This window comes from Corylus avellana, chromosome ca5 (genome assembly GCF_901000735.1).
Source record: "Corylus avellana chromosome ca5, CavTom2PMs-1.0".
NCBI lineage: Eukaryota > Viridiplantae > Streptophyta > Magnoliopsida > Fagales > Betulaceae > Corylus > Corylus avellana.
The window spans coordinates 33,460,332-33,477,786 of record NC_081545.1 but is presented as its reverse complement, the minus strand read 5'-3'; the positions used below and the strand labels follow the sequence as shown (position 1 = coordinate 33,477,786).

Genomic DNA, 17,455 nt, shown 5'->3' with positions numbered 1-17,455 from the left:
TTATTTTGGTAACGTGGACAGCTGAGCATGCTGCATGCAATCTTTTTTCTAATTCTTTCTTTCTTTCTTTTTTCTTTGTTTGTGTTTTTCCCTGTAGTTTTTTTTTTTAAAAATAATGTTGACGCGGCATAGAGGACACATGGTGGCCACTAAAAAACTTTGATGTGACAGATCGTTAAATTTTTTGATGGAATATAAACCGGACTAAAAAAACAATGAAATAATTGCAAGTACCACTTAGAATAGTTTTTAAAACTCTCGGTAACTATTTGATAAATGTTGTGGTTTATAGCACTTTCTTTTTTTTTTTTTTTCAAAATAATGTTGATGTGATATAGAGGACACATGGCCAGCACTAAAAAGCTTTGATGTGACGGGTTGTTAAATTTTTTGCCAGAATGAAAACCGAATTAAAAAAGACAACCAAATAATTACGGCCCCGTTTGCGAACAGCACGGGGCCGACACTGTAGCTGGAACGGCACTGTTTCAACTACAGTGCCATCTGACAAGTGCAGCAAAAATTGACTTTTCAATATATATATATATATATATATATATATATATATTAAAAACAAAATATTAAAAAAAAAAAAAAAAAAGAAGAGGAGAAAAAAGGAGAATGGGGTGGTTAAATTATACCTTTGAAAAATAAAATAAGTTGGAATTTGGACCACCCCATTTTCAGCAAGGGGAAAGCCTCAGCCGGATCACGGGGGTGGTCCAGACCACCCAGACCCCTACTTGGAAAAGATGGAGTGCATTTAGGTGGTCAAAATGGCACGGAGAAATGCACGATCCAGTGTTTTTTTTTTTTATTTGCTTTTTAGGATAGCCAGACCACTGAGGGGGGTTCAAGGGCCATATCTTTGCCCGGTATGGGGGTGGCCCGAAACTACTTGGCCATGGAGGTGGTCCAGAATTAAGCCCTGAAGAAATCACGTAGATCCTTTTTTTTTTTTGGCCGAGGGGGTGGTTCGGCCGCACCACAGGATCGGTAGGGGTGGCTGGAACCACCCATCTTTGTCCTCCTTTTTTTTTTTTTAATGGCTGGCAAAAAAAAATTAATAAAAAGTCGATTTTCTTCTGCAATGGAGATGGTATCATTTGGAACGGTCTTGGATTCAATTCTGATCACCCGACCAGTCTTTGTTCACAGCCGGGACCTACATACTTCCGCGAAATAGTTTTTTAAAACCATTAGGTAACATTTGATACATGTTATGGTTTAGCCACACCCCACCCCCACCTCTATGACAAATGTTGTGGTTTGGCTGCTCTTTATTAGATTAGGCGGCCTCTTTTAGCTTTGATTATTATGATAGGGCCCCATTGGGGTTGGCCCTGTCATAATAGTCTCTACATGACCACCCCATTGCATCGTCTTCTGCTTGATTAACAACATAAAGAACGATAGAGGCTTCATAAAATGCACAACCAAGTCAGAAATGGCAACAATGAAGCTTAACACTACTAGATGCCAAGTGTGATTTGTCCTTGCTATAAATGAAGATATCTTGAGCCACAGAAAGTAGTTGTCGATTGGTATTTGGCTTGTTGGTGGAAGGTAGGTCTCGGGATCAAATTCCGAAATAGAAAGTGCTTAAAATTATTGTCATACCATCAGCCAAGTATTTGTTAGTGTTTTGTCCGTCTAAGCCATTCATGTCACTAATTCTTAGCAAAAACCTTGGTCACGTCCAAATAAGAAAGTCTATTCGGACCAATTTGTTACTAAGTTCTTGACAAACCTCCTCTACCATATAACAAAGCCTTAGTATAACTCGAAAAGCAGTAAACTTGACAATTTCTCTTCAATTCTCCTAAAACAGTATGAGGATGCAAAGGCTGAAAATTGTAAAGAAGATTACTTCTAAAACACAAATCTCACCCTTAAGGGTGAAAAAACGTAAACCAAGAGAAATCCAAAGTAACTAATTTCTCAAAAGCCATCTGAAATTAACTAACTTTCCCAAAACCAAGAGAAACCGAAAAAAAAAATAATAAATTAAAAAAATTAAAAAAAAAAAATCCTAGTATATATATATTATTGTCTTGAACCAACAATTAATAGTATAGAAAAAATGAAGCAAAATAACTGTACTTCGTTTTATATTCTCAAAGTCTATAGCACCTCATGTATTAACGTAATCGCTTATGTTTCTGACATCTACATGCGCAAAACAGCATACAAGAGTGAATGACTCATAAAGTCCATTTCAGTGCTTGGAATGTTTCGAAACCCTATCAATTACTCACGTCTTCCTCAATGGAAACTGAAGTTCTAGAATCAAAAGACCATGACTACCACATGAGAGAGAGAGAGAGAGAGAGAGAGAGGGAGAGCATATACATGGCATCTCAAAGAGTAGAAACCACCTTTCTAAGACCTAGTGCTCATGCTGCGAGAACAAGAAACTCGGAAAGGAGTGACCCCTTCACTGAAGCACATATCAACATTTATATGATCATACTGCTTTCTGCAGCCTGGGCATCGCCCATCTGCCTCCATAATTCTTTTGTGACAGAAAAGGCAAAGCCGGAATCCACATGAACATGGTAGAAAGCTGGAGTCTGTAACATCTAAATCCTCATAGCAGATAGGACACGAAGAAGGCTGGTGGGACATGATGCTTTGCCATGCCCACGTGATGGCTCCGCGGCCACAATGCCATTCTGACTTCACTGGACAACTGTGCTGCTTGGCGAGAGTCGGCAGAGTCGGAGGACGGAAAGCATCGTCAGGTCTCCATGCCCGACAATTCACACGTGATTCAGGTACCACTTTGACTTTCCTGCTCTCTGTATCCAAAAAGCCCACTCCAGGATTACTGTCAGATTCTCCAGTATTACAAGATTCAAGCCTAGTTTCAGGTTCGTCAGGGGCCTCTGAAATTGGGTTATGCTGATTGTCCTCTGCATTCAAAGCATCTGCAACCGCCTCCCAGTCATCCAGGCACCCATCATCCTCTTCTTCCTCGCTGAAACTTCCAGAGCAACCACTGCTCGTGCTACTGCTGCTGCTGCTCCCACTAAGACCCTTCCTTGAATCATTGTGATCCAAATTGCTTCCAATTGGGATGTCCATCAGGGACTCCAACTCACTGTTATGGATACTGGAGCCCTGCCCCTCATTATCCTCTCCTCTTGACCTCATTTCCAAAGTTTCCACTGATCCACTCTGCAAATTGGCTATTTGCGTGTGTGATGGGGGAGACTCACCCCTCCCATTTGAATCCACCTTGCATCCCTTGTTTTTGACTGCATTACAACCACAAGTCCATTATCAACAAACGGACAATGCAAATGGTAACTTTAATCAGTTTTGCCAAGCCAATCCACAAACCCTATATTTATCACACATCTTTGACTCCTAAAAACATAAAAGATCATAAACTCACTAGTTCGTTTCACAACTAGGATTGAGCTTGTCACCAACTGAATTAGAGAATATGATCAGCTTCACAGGACACTCTAGAACTTTGACCAATCTTCTCTCTCCTGAACTTAGGGCTGTAGCCAAAGTTGTTTGAAACAAAATTTTACCCTTTATTTGACAGAGGAAATGGGAGAAGAAAAAGAAAGGGTGAAAATTTAGAATTATGAAATTCCACACTGTTAGACCATTCCCAATGGAGGAGCCAAATTTTTATGCAAAATAGCTCATCAAAACTCACTTTTATCTAGTTTAGCTAATGAATTTTTAAATGCATCCACACCCGATTAGCTATATTTTTATCTATATCATTTAAATATTATTAAAAGTGAGAAAAGTTTTGGGAAAGAGAAAACATGTGAGAGAAAAAATGGGAAAAGTTTTGGGAAAAAGAAAACAGATGAGAGAAACAATAAAAAATAAAATGGCTCCCTTAAAAAATGCTGCTACATTTAGCTTTTTTTTTAGCTCTTCCAATCAAATATCTATTTTACATTTTCTTTTGGCTAATCCAATGTAGGGGGTTTTTTAAACATTTGAAAAGTCATTTTAGATAAAAGTAACATTTGGCTCTTCCATTGGGAATGCACTTAGAATTTGGTGTTTAAGACATCTATCGTGATAATAAATAAATAAATAAATAAAAACTGTGTCAAATATTGGTGTGTATAGTAGCCAAAGAGAACGCCTTACTTCAACATTCTAAAGAAGAACACGCATATTAAACCTTTTAGTTAATACAAAAACACAAAGTTCTACCGTTATTCATGTTTCACTCTACATGGTTCTTCCACATCCATGAACAAACTCTAGAAAATAAAAATACATATCTCCTACATACTTTTTTTGATAAGTTCTCCTACATACTAAACCATGCAAAACAGAAAACATATGAAACAGACATCCTCTCGTGCCTAGATTTTCCAATGTCTACATTGAAACACAACGCTAGTGTCAGGCCAACTAATTAAGATTCATGTTCTTGGTTTTTAATTTCCAAGAGAGATCTCACGTCAATTAAGCCAATAGTGCTATTGCAACATCATTTGAATGAGCCCCAAAAACAACAAAGTCCAAAAAATTTGAAAATTTTATTCTTTTCCTAGATTATTTTAGCAACCAACCAAATCAAAAGGGAATTTCTCCGGGAGTTCATAACAGATAGTTCAACTCAAGATAAATCAACCACACTATCTCTATTATTCAAGTTAGATCCCCATAAATATGCATCTAACAACTGTTAATTTTTTTTATTTTATATATATATATATATATATATATATATATATATAGAAAGATAAGAAACAAAAATATCTTAAAAAAAATTAAAAATTAAAAAATTAAAAAAAAAATTAAAAAATTAAAAAGATCAAAAAGAAAAGGCCAAATTTTGACACCAATTTTCGATGAACAAACATTGTGCATAGATATTCGCGCCCGAATTATTAATTTATTATTATTATTATTTTAATTCAAAATAAAGAAAGCTTTCGTAGTATTCATAAAACAAAAAATTGAGGAAAAAAAAAAAAAAAATCAAAGGCGTACCTTGAGAAAGCCATTGCTCGCGTCGAACATCGAGCTTGCTCTGCTTCAGTTTCTTGTTCGTCTGTAGAATCAAATCACAATCAGAACGAGCTCCGATTATTCAACAAATAAAAAAACCCAATCACATTATAAGGAAAAACACGGTTAACCTCCAATTCCGTCGCCGAGATAACAGAGAAACACAAACGAAAAATGAAATGACAAAATGTCGCAACATATATATAACAATTATTTTTCTTCTCCAGCATTTTCTAGGCAACCAAACAGGCCATTAGGGAGTTGGTGATATATACCCTGTTTTTCTTGCAGTGGTCTCTGGGGACAGCAACGGAGACCGATTCGGAACCCATAGAGTTCGTGGACGAAGAGGAAGAAGAACGATGAAACGGATTGCCAAAAGCCCTAAATTCAAAATCCCAGAGAGAAAGAGGATAGGGAGGGAGTGGATATTACGAAAGCCCCTGTTTCTGCGTTCTCTCTCTCTGTCACTCCCTATTTCTTCGACGCCCCAAATATTCAGCTTTGCCCTGTTTTATTTGTATTTGCTATTTGGTTTCTTGTAGCAGATTCAGTTACCATAATGCCCTTGAGATCTGACTTTTTTACAACTCCCTTCTTAGACCTACATTAGAAGTTCGTTTTTTTTTTTTTTTTTTTTTTGGAAGTTATCCTTGCATAAATATGAAAACTAAACACTAAGTAGGATTTTTTTTTTTTTTTTCAATAGACTAAATCATCCATGATTGCTAGCTCAAATGGAAAACTTTGTCAGAATAAATATTTTCTTTAAATTAGGTTGAAAATTTTTTTATTAATTTATTATATTGAACTAATATCTATTCTTAAAACACGTGATTTTTATATGCCTTTCTTAAAAGTACATGAGAAATGTGATCTATTCTCTCATGCTTTAAAAACGATATCATTTATATATTATGTAAAAGAAAATTTATCCCTCGTCATGTTATATCCAAATATAACGGGGACATTTGATAATGAAAATAGTTAATTGAGGATATTTTCTAATTGTGTGCAATAGTCAAAAAAGAGGAAATATTTTCTAGTTAAGCACCCGAGGAAGAAATAGAAATAGAAATAAAAATAAAAATGGTTTTAATTTTTGTTTTAATAGTTTAAACTTCAGGAGGAAATATTAGTTTTTTCAACGCATTAGGGGTATTTTGGTAATAGCGAAGGCTTATATAGTTATTCTGTTATGATTAATTTTACCTGCTTGAAATGGCGTGACAAAAGAGGCATGCCGAACGTGGAAGCCTCTACGAGTAGACCGTTCAATTTTGCAAGGACACGTGGACGGCCAGATACCATAGACCGGCGTACGAGGATCGAGACTGGACCCGCTATTGGTTTGTCTTTTATTATCACCGTTCGTGGGCCACTATTGCTGGTTGTTGTGAACCAAATTCTCTACACTCTGTAGAGTGTTTGAAGCAACAACCAACCAAAAAAAATATATATATATCTGACCCAAAAAAAAATATCTGACCAAAAAAATAAAAAAAGACACTAGAAAAACAAAAACAAAAACAAAACAAAAGATTAAAAAACATAGTAATTGTTCGGATAAAATCCCAATTCGTTTTTATTTTCGGATAAAATCACATCTGGCCAATAAAATTGTTCGGACAATTTTTTTGATATTTTTTTTTTAAAAAAAATTCAATTTATTAAATTTACATCTGTTTTAGATCATATAAATTCCTACATATATTTTTTATAATATTAACAAATTACATGCATATTAATTCTCCCATGCTCTAAAAACAAATGTCAATTTAGTTTAAAAAAAAAAAAAAAAAAAAAAAAAAGTTCGACAGCCAGGTGCAGGAGATCTAAGAGATTAGACACACACCAGTTGCGACCGAATCTAATTGAATTACTGGGATTAAACTATGTTTTTTTTACAACACAAACACCTATTAAAAAAAAAAAAAAAATCAATGCTAGTTAACACATCTACCTGAGCTGAGATACAACGTTTAGACAATAAAACTGGCTTCAACACCTAAAATTTATGGGTTTGAATTGTGATTTCCAGAAAAATGAGGAAATACGCGTATCCCGGGCTCAAGACGAGATACATACTAGCAGCATAATAACAACTGGATCTCTAACCCAGATCCATCATTTGACCCATAGTTCAATGTGGGTTTAGAAAGAAAGAGAGAGAGAGAGAGAGAGAGAGAGAGGAGAAATGCTCCTATCTACAAAAAGAACAATGGCAAAACCAATCTATTTGTACAGAATATTTATGCATCAACCCTATTTACACAATGGCTTTAAATGCCACTATTTTGACCTCAGCATGATATATTCCCGAGCCATCCCCCCTTCAGTAGTCATTTGGCAAATAGGTGTAGACATAGGAGTACAATAAGACAATACAAGAGTGATGTTGCCTCATTTTATCACGCCAAAGACCTATAGACATGCAAAAGCAGGATGAGTCTCCAATTATTATGTGATGCTTCGGAAGAACTCTTCATTATTTAAACAGTGAATCTCATGCCTACCTTGAGTGCTTTTTACTCAAAACCAAGTGGGCGCAGAAAGGACCACTATGAGGATGATAAGAATCTGCGGAACCGTTGTACTCTTGCCTCGTTACGACACGGAGAAGTCTCTTTTGATGAATTTTTTCTATACCTTCTAGGACGGAAGAAGAAATCCTCTGTGTCCAGAACATAGGAGATCTGCCACATGATACTTCAATAAGTATGAAAACCAGATCAAGCAAACTACACACATGCATAAAATATGCACATAATTTTTCTAGTTATATTTTACTTTTCTGAAGGATACTCACTTCAGAAAAGAGAAAGCACAATGCAGGTAGGTTGAATGCCATCCGATGCCATTAATCATTAAACAACACTTGAGATAGGATAGCCTTATTAACTAATATGTAAGATAATATAAGAAAGCAGACATTATTATCGATTTACTATTTCCTAGTAGATACCTTCGACGAATTGCAAGTTATCTTACACTCCAAACCATTGACTGCATCAATACCATCCATGCCCGTGCATAAAGCAGAATAATCATCTAGGCTGTCATATTTTCGCTTGTTTCTGCAAATAACAATCACAACCAACAAGTTACACCCTACTGATTAACAAAATTTAAAAAACAACCATCTTGAAATCAGAGCCGTTTGTAAGCATATTTAAGCTTCTTTCTGCAAACATCAACATAGTCTTAAAAAAAAATCCTTAAGTTCCTATACTGTCCATTCACCATCTTCAAAGCTCCGATCATTTTTCTCTTCCTCCAAATACTCCACATAAGGCAAGACAGAACTGTCTTCCATATAATATTGTTCTGACTTCTACCAAAAAACCCTATCCAGCAAGCAAAAAGATCTACCACTCCAGGAGGCATAACCCATGGCAAGTTGGCAACCCTACAAGGCTAAGGATGGTATCTCACAATGTAGTAAAAGGCGATCCACTAACTCCTCACTCTTCTTACACAAACAGAACCAATCAACCATGGTAACATGCCGCTTTTTAAGATTATCTATGGTTAAAATCTTGCCTAAGGCAGCCAACCAAGAAAAGAAAACCACTCTCAAGTGAGCCTTATTCCGCCAAATAAGCCATGTGCTTTTTTTTTCTTCTTTTTTCCCAATGGGATCTCATTGAGAACCCAGCAGTCTAATAGTACCCTCTAATTGGAGCAAATAAAAGATACATTACTGAAATGTGTAAATCTGAACTGCAAGATTAGTACCTTTGCAGCATAATGCCGTGTGGCTCCTTTTTCCCAGGAAAGACTGACAGATAATCATTATATAGATAAGCTGCAAAATTAGGATCCATGGAAACTGCAAACACCTCAGGCTTTTGACTCATACTGTCCATGAGCTGGATGGACAGCCGGGAGGTGGCAGAGGACTGCATAAAAAACAAAAAGATGACATATGTACAAAATAGTAATCTATTATTGAAGAAAATAGGACATGCAGTTATGGTTAGGAGGGGGATTAAGCACCAAGGACTTACACATTCCAAACGATAAATGTTCTCCTCATGAAGGAGGACACATGCATTTTCATAGTATACAGAGTCAATTAACTTCCCAGGTTTCCGGGATTGTTCGTACTCGTATAATTGAAGAAGCTTATTGTCAATCTCATCAGTCGCAACAGTTTGAAGCTGCAGCAAGAACTACAATTCAGAACCTTGGCTGATAAACAAGGGATGACTAAGTGAAAAGAGAAGTGAGCAAACCTGTTTTACTAATTTATAGATTAACTTGTCTAATGTGAATAACACATATGACTGGTTTCCGATGATAGCTCGGCATTCATCCTCAAATTTTGCATTATCAGCAGATCCATCAAGCAAATTGTACAGGGAACTCATAAATCTGCAAAACATATGGATAATGCAGCCAAAGCTAATATGAATAAGTATTATTTTATATATAACTAAAGATGCAGCACTAGGGTACCTGAAATAGAGATCTGTAGAACTAGCATCATTTGACGTTCTCCATTTCATTTCAGCACCCGTTGAATTCATTTTTGCTGATGAAATCCTTTCATATAGTATCTGGCAAATTCAAAGAGGGTACATACTCTTGAGCACACTGAGAAAACAAACAAATAGGTATCTTACCAACACTAAATAATAATGTTTTCTTACTTGATGAAGCCTAAAAAGTACAAAAAAATCGTCATTCCCATAAAAAACTCGAGAATTTTTTCTTTCTTTGTCAAGAAATGATGCTTGCACATGCTTTGCGAGAGGCTTCACAGACAAAAGGAACCGTTCTGACAATGGCAGCATGCCATCCCCTCCAGCAGTATGTCCATCAACCATCCCCTCAGCCTCACCTTCACTCTCAGCCTTGCCATCAACTTCATCGTGTTCTACATCTTCCTCTTCATGCTCATCTCTGGAACACTCATCACCACCAGACTCGCTGCCCGAGACATCTTCACCAGCCTCAGAAACATTTTCACTGTCCTCATCATCAGCATCCACATCATTTTCTCCTCCAGCATCCTGACAATTTATCTCCTCTCCATTCCTGGCGTGGTATTGCCTGCTTTGTTTTGTCTTCGGCATAGCCAGCTCACCAGAATCTCCAAAGACAACAAAGTTATCTTCCTCAAAATCACCATTAGGTGATAACTCACCCTCTTCTTTTTCAATTTTTGAGGGCCTAACAGATGCTTCAAGACATCTGTTAACATTGGTGCCTTCTGCAGTCACTCCATTTGCCAATAAAACTGGTTTGGCACCATCACCTTCCTGAAGCACCAAACAGACGCATACTAACATATTATCATCAATAAAATAAACACCCCTTTTAAACCCCAAAAAGAAAAAGAATATCTATGTTATTGATGTCATATCCTTTAGCTAAGGCAAGCAAACTAAGAAAATTGTCAAAGCGTAAACCCATACCTCCAATGAAGGTATAGCACCGGCATTAGCTTTGGATACATGGTCATCTTGATTGACAGTGTGACTAAGTCTGGATGGAGTTGCACCACACCCTTGAAAAAAAAAATCCCAGTATCAGCATAATTAAAGCTTTTTAAAAAAAATCCTTAAAAAACTAGGTCATATGAAGGACACGAATTTTGGAATTAATCTTTAAATACATACCTGAAGTCACTTCCAAGCTGATTTTGCCATGACTAATATCTGCTCCAGTTGCAAATGACGCATTTGAATTGGCTACTCGTTCACCAGAGGCAACTTGTATGTTTAATCCTGAAAATTTCTCAGTCACATCTATATGCTTCTGCTCTTTTTCTGGCCAAAGAGTATTACAAATCGTATCATCTCTACGGACATGATCCACATCAAGATACTTATTTTCTTTAGCTAAGTCTCCATTTGCTACAGTCCTGCAAACATTCTCATTCATAGCAGCTTTCGGTGGCTTAGAATTCATTATAATAGCATCACCACCAGGACTTCCATCACTTTCTCCTATGCTTGATGCAGTACAATTCATAGGACGAACCTTAGATTTTCCTACATCTTCAGTACCCTCTACACCATGAGGCCGAGGAGGAACACCAAACATTGGCTCCAAGAAGGTAGTCCAAAGTCTCATAACCTTATTAACCTGTTCTTTGGTTGAGCAAACCTCTTCACATGAATATTGGACAAGTTTATACAAGTCTTCATGAATGCCGATATCAGAGAATTCAAATTCCATATGTGGAACTATGGGTTGCCTGTTTCCAGCAGCAATAGCCAGAAGAAAATCATCCTCTTTTTGCTTTGTCTCCTTCAATTCCTTGATCTCAGCCACCAAATCTGCATATTAGAAAAGGAGGAACTATTAGTATAGGAGAGCCAATAAGAAACAACTATAAGCAGTTTCTTTATATAAAAACGAAAGATTTGCAAGCCATCTTTACATTAAAGCTCACTTACATCTTGTGCTCAAGTTCTTCGAATCTTGTTGCTTGAAATAGAAGCTGCGGTGATCAAGTGACTTATAGTGATTTTTAGCATATACTTCAGCCCAAACCTTGTTAAAATCAGAGCGGCATCTTGTCCACTCCTCTTGCTTTTGCTTTAGGCGAGTTAGAATAACAGGCTGTGCTACAGATGGATTTTTTCGCAAAATATCCATCACATCAAGCCCATGGTCACCATATAAACGTTCAATACACCTTAGATTTAGAGCTGCAACGACAAGAGGGTGAAAAAGGAGAAGTAGTCAGAAACAAACACAAGTATGAATCTCAAACAACAGGAAATAAATTAGAATCTCAAACAACAGGAAATAAAATAGAATCTTCAAATTTTATTGGCCAATATTTCGCTAGTAAATACAAACCAGTGAAGTGATCTTCAATATGGAAAGGAGTCTCCAGATTGACATTATTTTCATTGATGCTGTTCAACAATTCCTCCACGCGCTTAGCAGCTGAACTGACAGACTCTAACAACATATCCAGCTCAAATCTGAAGTATAAAGATTTGGGGGAAAAAAAAACAGAATTATCAAGTTCCATCCTTGGAAAGGTGAAAACCAATACCCATAAAAAGAAGATAATGCATTAATAAGAAAATGGAGAAATACAGTGAAGAACTATATCAGATCTCAAAACCTCATCTTCAAACTCCTTCTCATCCAGAATAATACTTGAGCGCCATAAAATTCAGATGCCAATGTAAATAAACTCCCCATAAAACATATCACATTCTACATTAAGAAATAACATGAAAATCCAGGACTGAGGAAGATCTGCTACCAAGTCTTTTACCTATCATCTTCGCATCTGAATAGACTTTCTTCATACTGATTTCTACGCATATGTTTAAAAGAGTAGTCCTCACTTCCAGAAGTCACTGATACCCAATGATCATTCAATACTTGAGCACCAAGCTCTGACCTCTGGCTTGCAAAAGGTATTGGATACTGCAAAGTGACAAGTACCAAGGAGTTAAGCTTCATTAAAGAAGTAATTTATTATGTCTACAAGAAAGCATATATACACAAAAATAAAAGTAAAAATCATACGTCTTCTGGCAGAAGCCTATAACTGGGGGTACAACGTTCACAATTGGAGAGGTCAAGCTCTTGAATGGATTTATACAAATACTTCTCCCTGGATCTTTCCTTTTCTTTAGCTCCATCAGTTTCGCGCTTATGTTCTTTATCTCTCTCCTCTACCTTCAGCGATCTGGGTAAATGGCCATCACTACCCAGTGATTCTGCAATAAACAGGTTAGTTACATCAGAGTTCACAGAAGATCAAAAGAAAACAAAAATCGGTAGAAATCATCAAGGAGGTTAATTATGCCATTTAAAAGAACAAACGTTTCCTCCAAGTACAAATATAAGAACAAGTGCCAAGAAATTAATGAAATCTACAATTCTATGACAGAGAAGAAGGGATGGATATGTCATTTTACATACTTTTGTTAATAACACCAGCAAGAAACCCATCTGCAATGAAAATATTGATCAGAAACAACCTGATGGATAAGGACCTAAGAGAAAAGATCTTAACTAATGGCAATATTCAACAATTACCAATATTCTCACAGCGCTCCAAGAAATCATTTAACCCGTCCATAAGATCAGGATATTTTCCAAGTAAATCAGTCACCTGAAATGGACAGATTTTGAAACAACATTACTTTAAACAAGTGGCAATAGACTTTGTCATTAACTTGTACCAGCAAGGGTCAATGATCACATTGCCAACTAGAAGGAGCGAAGACAACTATTTTAACAATCAATAGCTTTATGACTTATACAGGACATTTACCAACAGTTTGGCTCAAATGGAAGCTAGTGTCTGCATATAAAAACTAGAAAAATAAGTGATAACTTTATTTCTGCAACACAACTGTTAGAATGTCAGATATATAAGAGAGATCTTCTACTCTATTACTCAATTACAATTCAAGCAACCAACTGTAGTATCTTGATAATACAATCATTAATTTAAATAAAATTTTACAGTTTGATCTATTATACACAAAAAAATGCAAAAAGGGAGAAATAAGTCATGAATATGATGCTTTATAGTTTCGTACACTGAGCTATTAACTATTTTGCGATTGTCTAAGTTTCAGCATTTTTATGCCTTCTCTGCAGCTAAAGACATTTAGCATTTCAGAAAAAGACATTCTTCTAGTAATTCAAGAGGTATATAGATGAACTCTGTTGTTTTGATTACAGCTTCCAGAAACCACCCTATATAACTGGCTGCCCAGCAGAACATCCTATTTCTAATTAAAACTCCTAAGAAATTTAGCTAACATTTAACAAAACTACTGAGAGTTACAAAAAAAACACTATACTAACAGAATGAACAAAAACTTATACAGGGAGTAAAATGTTGAACAAAATAACCAACCTATAACATATTCAGTGAGATTGATCTTGACATATGCATCCATTAAGCCGACAAGACACATCCGATTCAATTTCAAAAAAAAAACACACACACACACACACACACAATTTTGTAGAATTGACAAGCAACTGCAACAGCTAATATCATTAACCAAACTAGCAGCTGTAGTTAAGAGGTATAAGCAGATGACAAAATATGTGATTAAAGGTGCGCTCAATGTGATTTTTAAAATCTGGATAATTGAAGAAGATAGTGTAAGACATACCAGATTTTGTAAGTCATTCCTTTTAATTATTCCATTGCTATATATATGAAGGCACTTCAAGAATGCCTGGTAGTCATCTGAACTGCCCAACTTCTCCTTAACTTTCTCAAAGAAAATGAATCCTTGGTTGCACATGCCTGGAATGAAACGTAAGAAACCAGAAAATCATGAAGCTGACATATGTATGTTAACACCACTAAAAGCCCTTTTTTTAAGGAACAACTAATGACCTATTATTTTCACACTATCAATGTCCCAAGATCCCAATTAAATATTGGACTAAGAAAAATTAACAAGTACGCCTAGTAGGGTTTCCTTCCCACACATACATAAGTTTTCCTCATATAACGTATATTCTACTGAAGTTTAAAAACACATTATGGATGACACAATGCAGACATTGCCTTTCACAGGTTAAGGATAATCAATTGTATACATCTAAATAGATTGTTGACATTGACTGGCAAACCCTATGTCAGCCCAAACCAAATATGATCAAGTATAAGAAATGGCAGTCCATATCACAAGCATATCATGTGATATGTAACAAAATGACAACTGCTGCTTCAAGTAAAAGCCAGAAAATCAAACTACAAAACCAAAATATGCAACAAATATAGATGCAAGCTTGTACTTGTGATTGTTCAATCAAACACCATTATTGACTCACTCTTTAAGCTATCTTTGTCATCATAAGAAGGAAAGTTTGCATTTATTCCAAATCCTTCAACCTTCCTGCCAGATTTTCTTTTGTCAGGAAAGCGCTGCAAGTTGGAGTCTCTGTTGTTATCATGATCAGGTTCTCTATCATCCTGATCACGGTTTCTCCTATCCCTGCTGTCCTTCTCAGCACGTTTTCTCTGCTCCTTGTGCATTTTCACTGTTGCTTTGTCATCATCTAGCTCAGGATGATCAATACTAAGATCACGATCGACATGGGAAGTCTCAATCCTATCCCGCCGAATTCGTTGCTGAAAGATGTAGATTTTTTTGATCACTATTAAGAATCAATCAAAAAGAATAAAAAGGAGAAAGGGAAAAGGAAGGCAGAAAAAATAACCTTGTCCACATGCATTTGCCGCAATGTGGGTGTGGCAGAGCTACGCTCAGTGAGGCGCTGAAATGAGTTTTGGACAGGTGGAGCATTATGTGCAGTATCCGGCAGAAATCTTGTGAACTCGTCCAGCAAATCTGGATGATCATCAAAAAGTGTGGCAACCTGAAAATTGATCAACAAACACCACCAAGAAAACTAAAAATAAGAAACCACTAACTTTCCAATAAAGCAAAACAGCAGAGCAACAAACACAGCCATAACATTTACCTCACTGTAGACCTCATTTATGTCCTTGTGCTCCTTCCGGTACATATTCAAAATGTCAAGGAATGCTTTATAAACATGTTCATCATTTTGAAAGCGCTTCTGTAGGAAAACATTCATCATTAAACTGCTAGGAACTAAATTTTAGTTAAAATTCAACATCAAAATGATATATATGTTCACCTTTATCTTGTTTACAAAGCTGATTGCTTCTTGAAATTCAACCGTCTTCTTTGGTGGAGGAGCCTCATCGTCGTCAAGGGTTATCTCATACCCCTTCGGCAAGAAGGTGTTAAACCCAAAAATCAACCTGTTATGCCCTTTAAATAATTCCTTCACTCTTGCAATGACACCAACAGTATCAGTTCTGCGAGAGACAAATCAATGGCATAAGCTGTCAGCTTTTAGATGCAACATTCCATTTAATCAAAGAAAAAAATTTCATAGGTGCAATGCATCTACCTTTGAGCCTTAAAATCTTTCATGACCTCAAGGAAAGTGTCATATTTTTCCCTTTGGTCTTGAAACATGTCCTTCACTTCCTTGAGGTAGGTTAAGGCATCACTAGTTGTTAGTTTCTGCGAGGTACCACCAAGACCACTACCTCCTCCTCCTCCTCCTCCTCCTCCTCCTCCTGCTGCTGCTGCTGCTGCTGCTACACCACCGCCACCTCCTCCTCCTCCTCCTCCTCCACCCCCTGGGACTTGGGATTGCCCATTGCTTCACATCCAGAAAATAATTACAAACTCGAACAACATTAGAATAACACGGAGTTATCCCAGATTACTAAAATATATAGCACAGTTATTTCATACATACAACATATTCAAACCATCCATACTTGCTGTCTATGAGGGCACAAAATTTTATGATCTTCAGCAGATGTTTAGCCAATTTCAACAAAAAAATCATTCTTGGAAAAATTCTCTTCCCAAAAAATCCAAGTTTCCAATTTCATCAATTAACTTCGAGATTCTCTCACGAAAACTCTCCTCCAAACAAAACCCATAAGAAAAGGCAGAAGCCATTACAAAATTAACCAACTAAGAGCACGATTCAGATAATGGTAAAGAAAACCCATATCTTTTTCCTCTCAAAACCAATAATTAGTCGATCGAAGCCAATCAGATAACAAACCCCAGACAAATTCAGCAAACACCCTGATAAAAGATCACCAAGCAGAAACATATTAACAGGTGAAAGATACAGAAAATACAGCATAACCACCAACATGACCAAGTATTGCTTACATACACCCGCCTTCCCATGAAACACTTTCTAGCAAACCAAGCAGAACTTATAATGAATCAGAGCAATTCTAGAGAGAAAAATAGTGGGAACAAACAAACAAACAAAAACCAAAGCTAACAGAGAAAGGAAACTTACGAGTCCCCACGCGAAGAACCAAACGGACGCTTAAATTGAGAAGGGCCAGCATAAACGTCATCTTTTAATCTCTTCATCTCCACCAGAGGCAAACAAACTAATCCCACCACGAAATCACAAATCAGCAGAAGACGAAGAAACTAAGACACACAAAACAGCAATTTTTTCCAAACTCAAAGAAGAAGAGTGAACAGATCTCCTTCGGAGACAAGGGATATATATAGTTTGATCGCAAACAAAGAAGCAAATCATGAAGAGGAAGCCATATATATATAAAGGGAGGTGAGGAAATTTATGTTGAATGGAAAAAGTTTCGGTCTTGGCTTTTGGTACGCGAGTCTCCGTGTCACAAAGAGAATTGGGTGCGTCTGGGTGCTCTCTGTACCATGCTTCTAAAATGCCGGGGATATGAGTATGTGACTATCCAAGAAAAGAGAAATTTATATTTTTAGCTCATATTTATACTATTTTTTTCAAATAAATAAATTCCATATTTATATTTTGAATGTTGTGAAACGATCACTCATTCCTGCTTCAAGGAGCATCACTGCTAATCTCCCCTTGTCCATGTCTTCAACGGATGAAATGCCATTATAGTAATCCTTAAGAAAGGAATATCAACCTTTGA

At 36.6% G+C, this 17,455-nt stretch overlaps 2 protein-coding genes across 2 annotated transcripts; both read right to left on the bottom strand.

The window, feature by feature from the left end:
* Window positions 1-2,084: 2,084 nt before the first annotated feature.
* On the bottom strand, window positions 2,085-5,491 carry LOC132181053 (uncharacterized). Its single transcript, XM_059594098.1, has 3 exons — window positions 5,277-5,491; window positions 4,984-5,044; window positions 2,085-3,260 (listed from the first exon to the last, which is right to left on the bottom strand). The coding sequence occupies exons 1-3, from the start codon at window positions 5,331-5,333 to the stop codon at window positions 2,383-2,385; spliced, it is 996 nt and encodes a 331-aa protein (XP_059450081.1). The 5' UTR covers window positions 5,334-5,491; the 3' UTR covers window positions 2,085-2,382.
* A 1,577-nt stretch (window positions 5,492-7,068) lies between these two features.
* Window positions 7,069-17,210, bottom strand: LOC132181355 (paired amphipathic helix protein Sin3-like 2). The gene is made up of 24 exons (XM_059594537.1): window positions 16,828-17,210; window positions 16,112-16,161; window positions 15,904-16,072; window positions 15,625-15,808; window positions 15,445-15,543; window positions 15,181-15,339; window positions 14,791-15,091; window positions 14,121-14,257; window positions 13,024-13,099; window positions 12,907-12,936; window positions 12,508-12,701; window positions 12,251-12,405; window positions 11,821-11,948; window positions 11,412-11,666; window positions 10,629-11,291; window positions 10,425-10,516; window positions 9,657-10,268; window positions 9,463-9,563; window positions 9,240-9,378; window positions 9,012-9,164; window positions 8,740-8,903; window positions 7,967-8,078; window positions 7,518-7,697; window positions 7,069-7,425 (listed from the first exon to the last, which is right to left on the bottom strand). Exons 1-23 carry the CDS (start codon window positions 16,902-16,904, stop codon window positions 7,563-7,565), a joined length of 4,185 nt encoding a protein of 1,394 aa, XP_059450520.1. The 5' UTR covers window positions 16,905-17,210; the 3' UTR covers window positions 7,069-7,425; window positions 7,518-7,562.
* Between the last annotated feature and the right edge of the window lie 245 nt (window positions 17,211-17,455).

Bases quoted from the DNA above. Each gene is read 5' to 3' on its own strand.
- LOC132181053 (XM_059594098.1), bottom strand. From the start codon at position 5,333: ATGGGTTCCGAATCGGTCTCCGTTGCTGTCCCCAGAGACCACTGCAAG. The intron at 5,045-5,276 runs GTATATATCACC...TTGATTCTACAG, and splicing joins ACCACTGCAAGAAAAACAGG to ACGAACAAGAAACTGAAGCA. The intron at 3,261-4,983 runs GTACGCCTTTGA...GTTGTAATGCAG, and splicing joins CGAGCAATGGCTTTCTCAAG to TCAAAAACAAGGGATGCAAG.
- LOC132181355 (XM_059594537.1), bottom strand. From the start codon at position 16,904: ATGAAGAGATTAAAAGATGACGTTTATGCTGGCCCTTCTCAATTTAAG. The intron at 14,258-14,790 runs GTGAGTCAATAA...GTTTCATTCCAG, and splicing joins TGACAAAGATAGCTTAAAGA to GCATGTGCAACCAAGGATTC. The intron at 10,517-10,628 runs GTATGTATTTAA...TTTTTTTTCAAG, and splicing joins CAGCTTGGAAGTGACTTCAG to GGTGTGGTGCAACTCCATCC.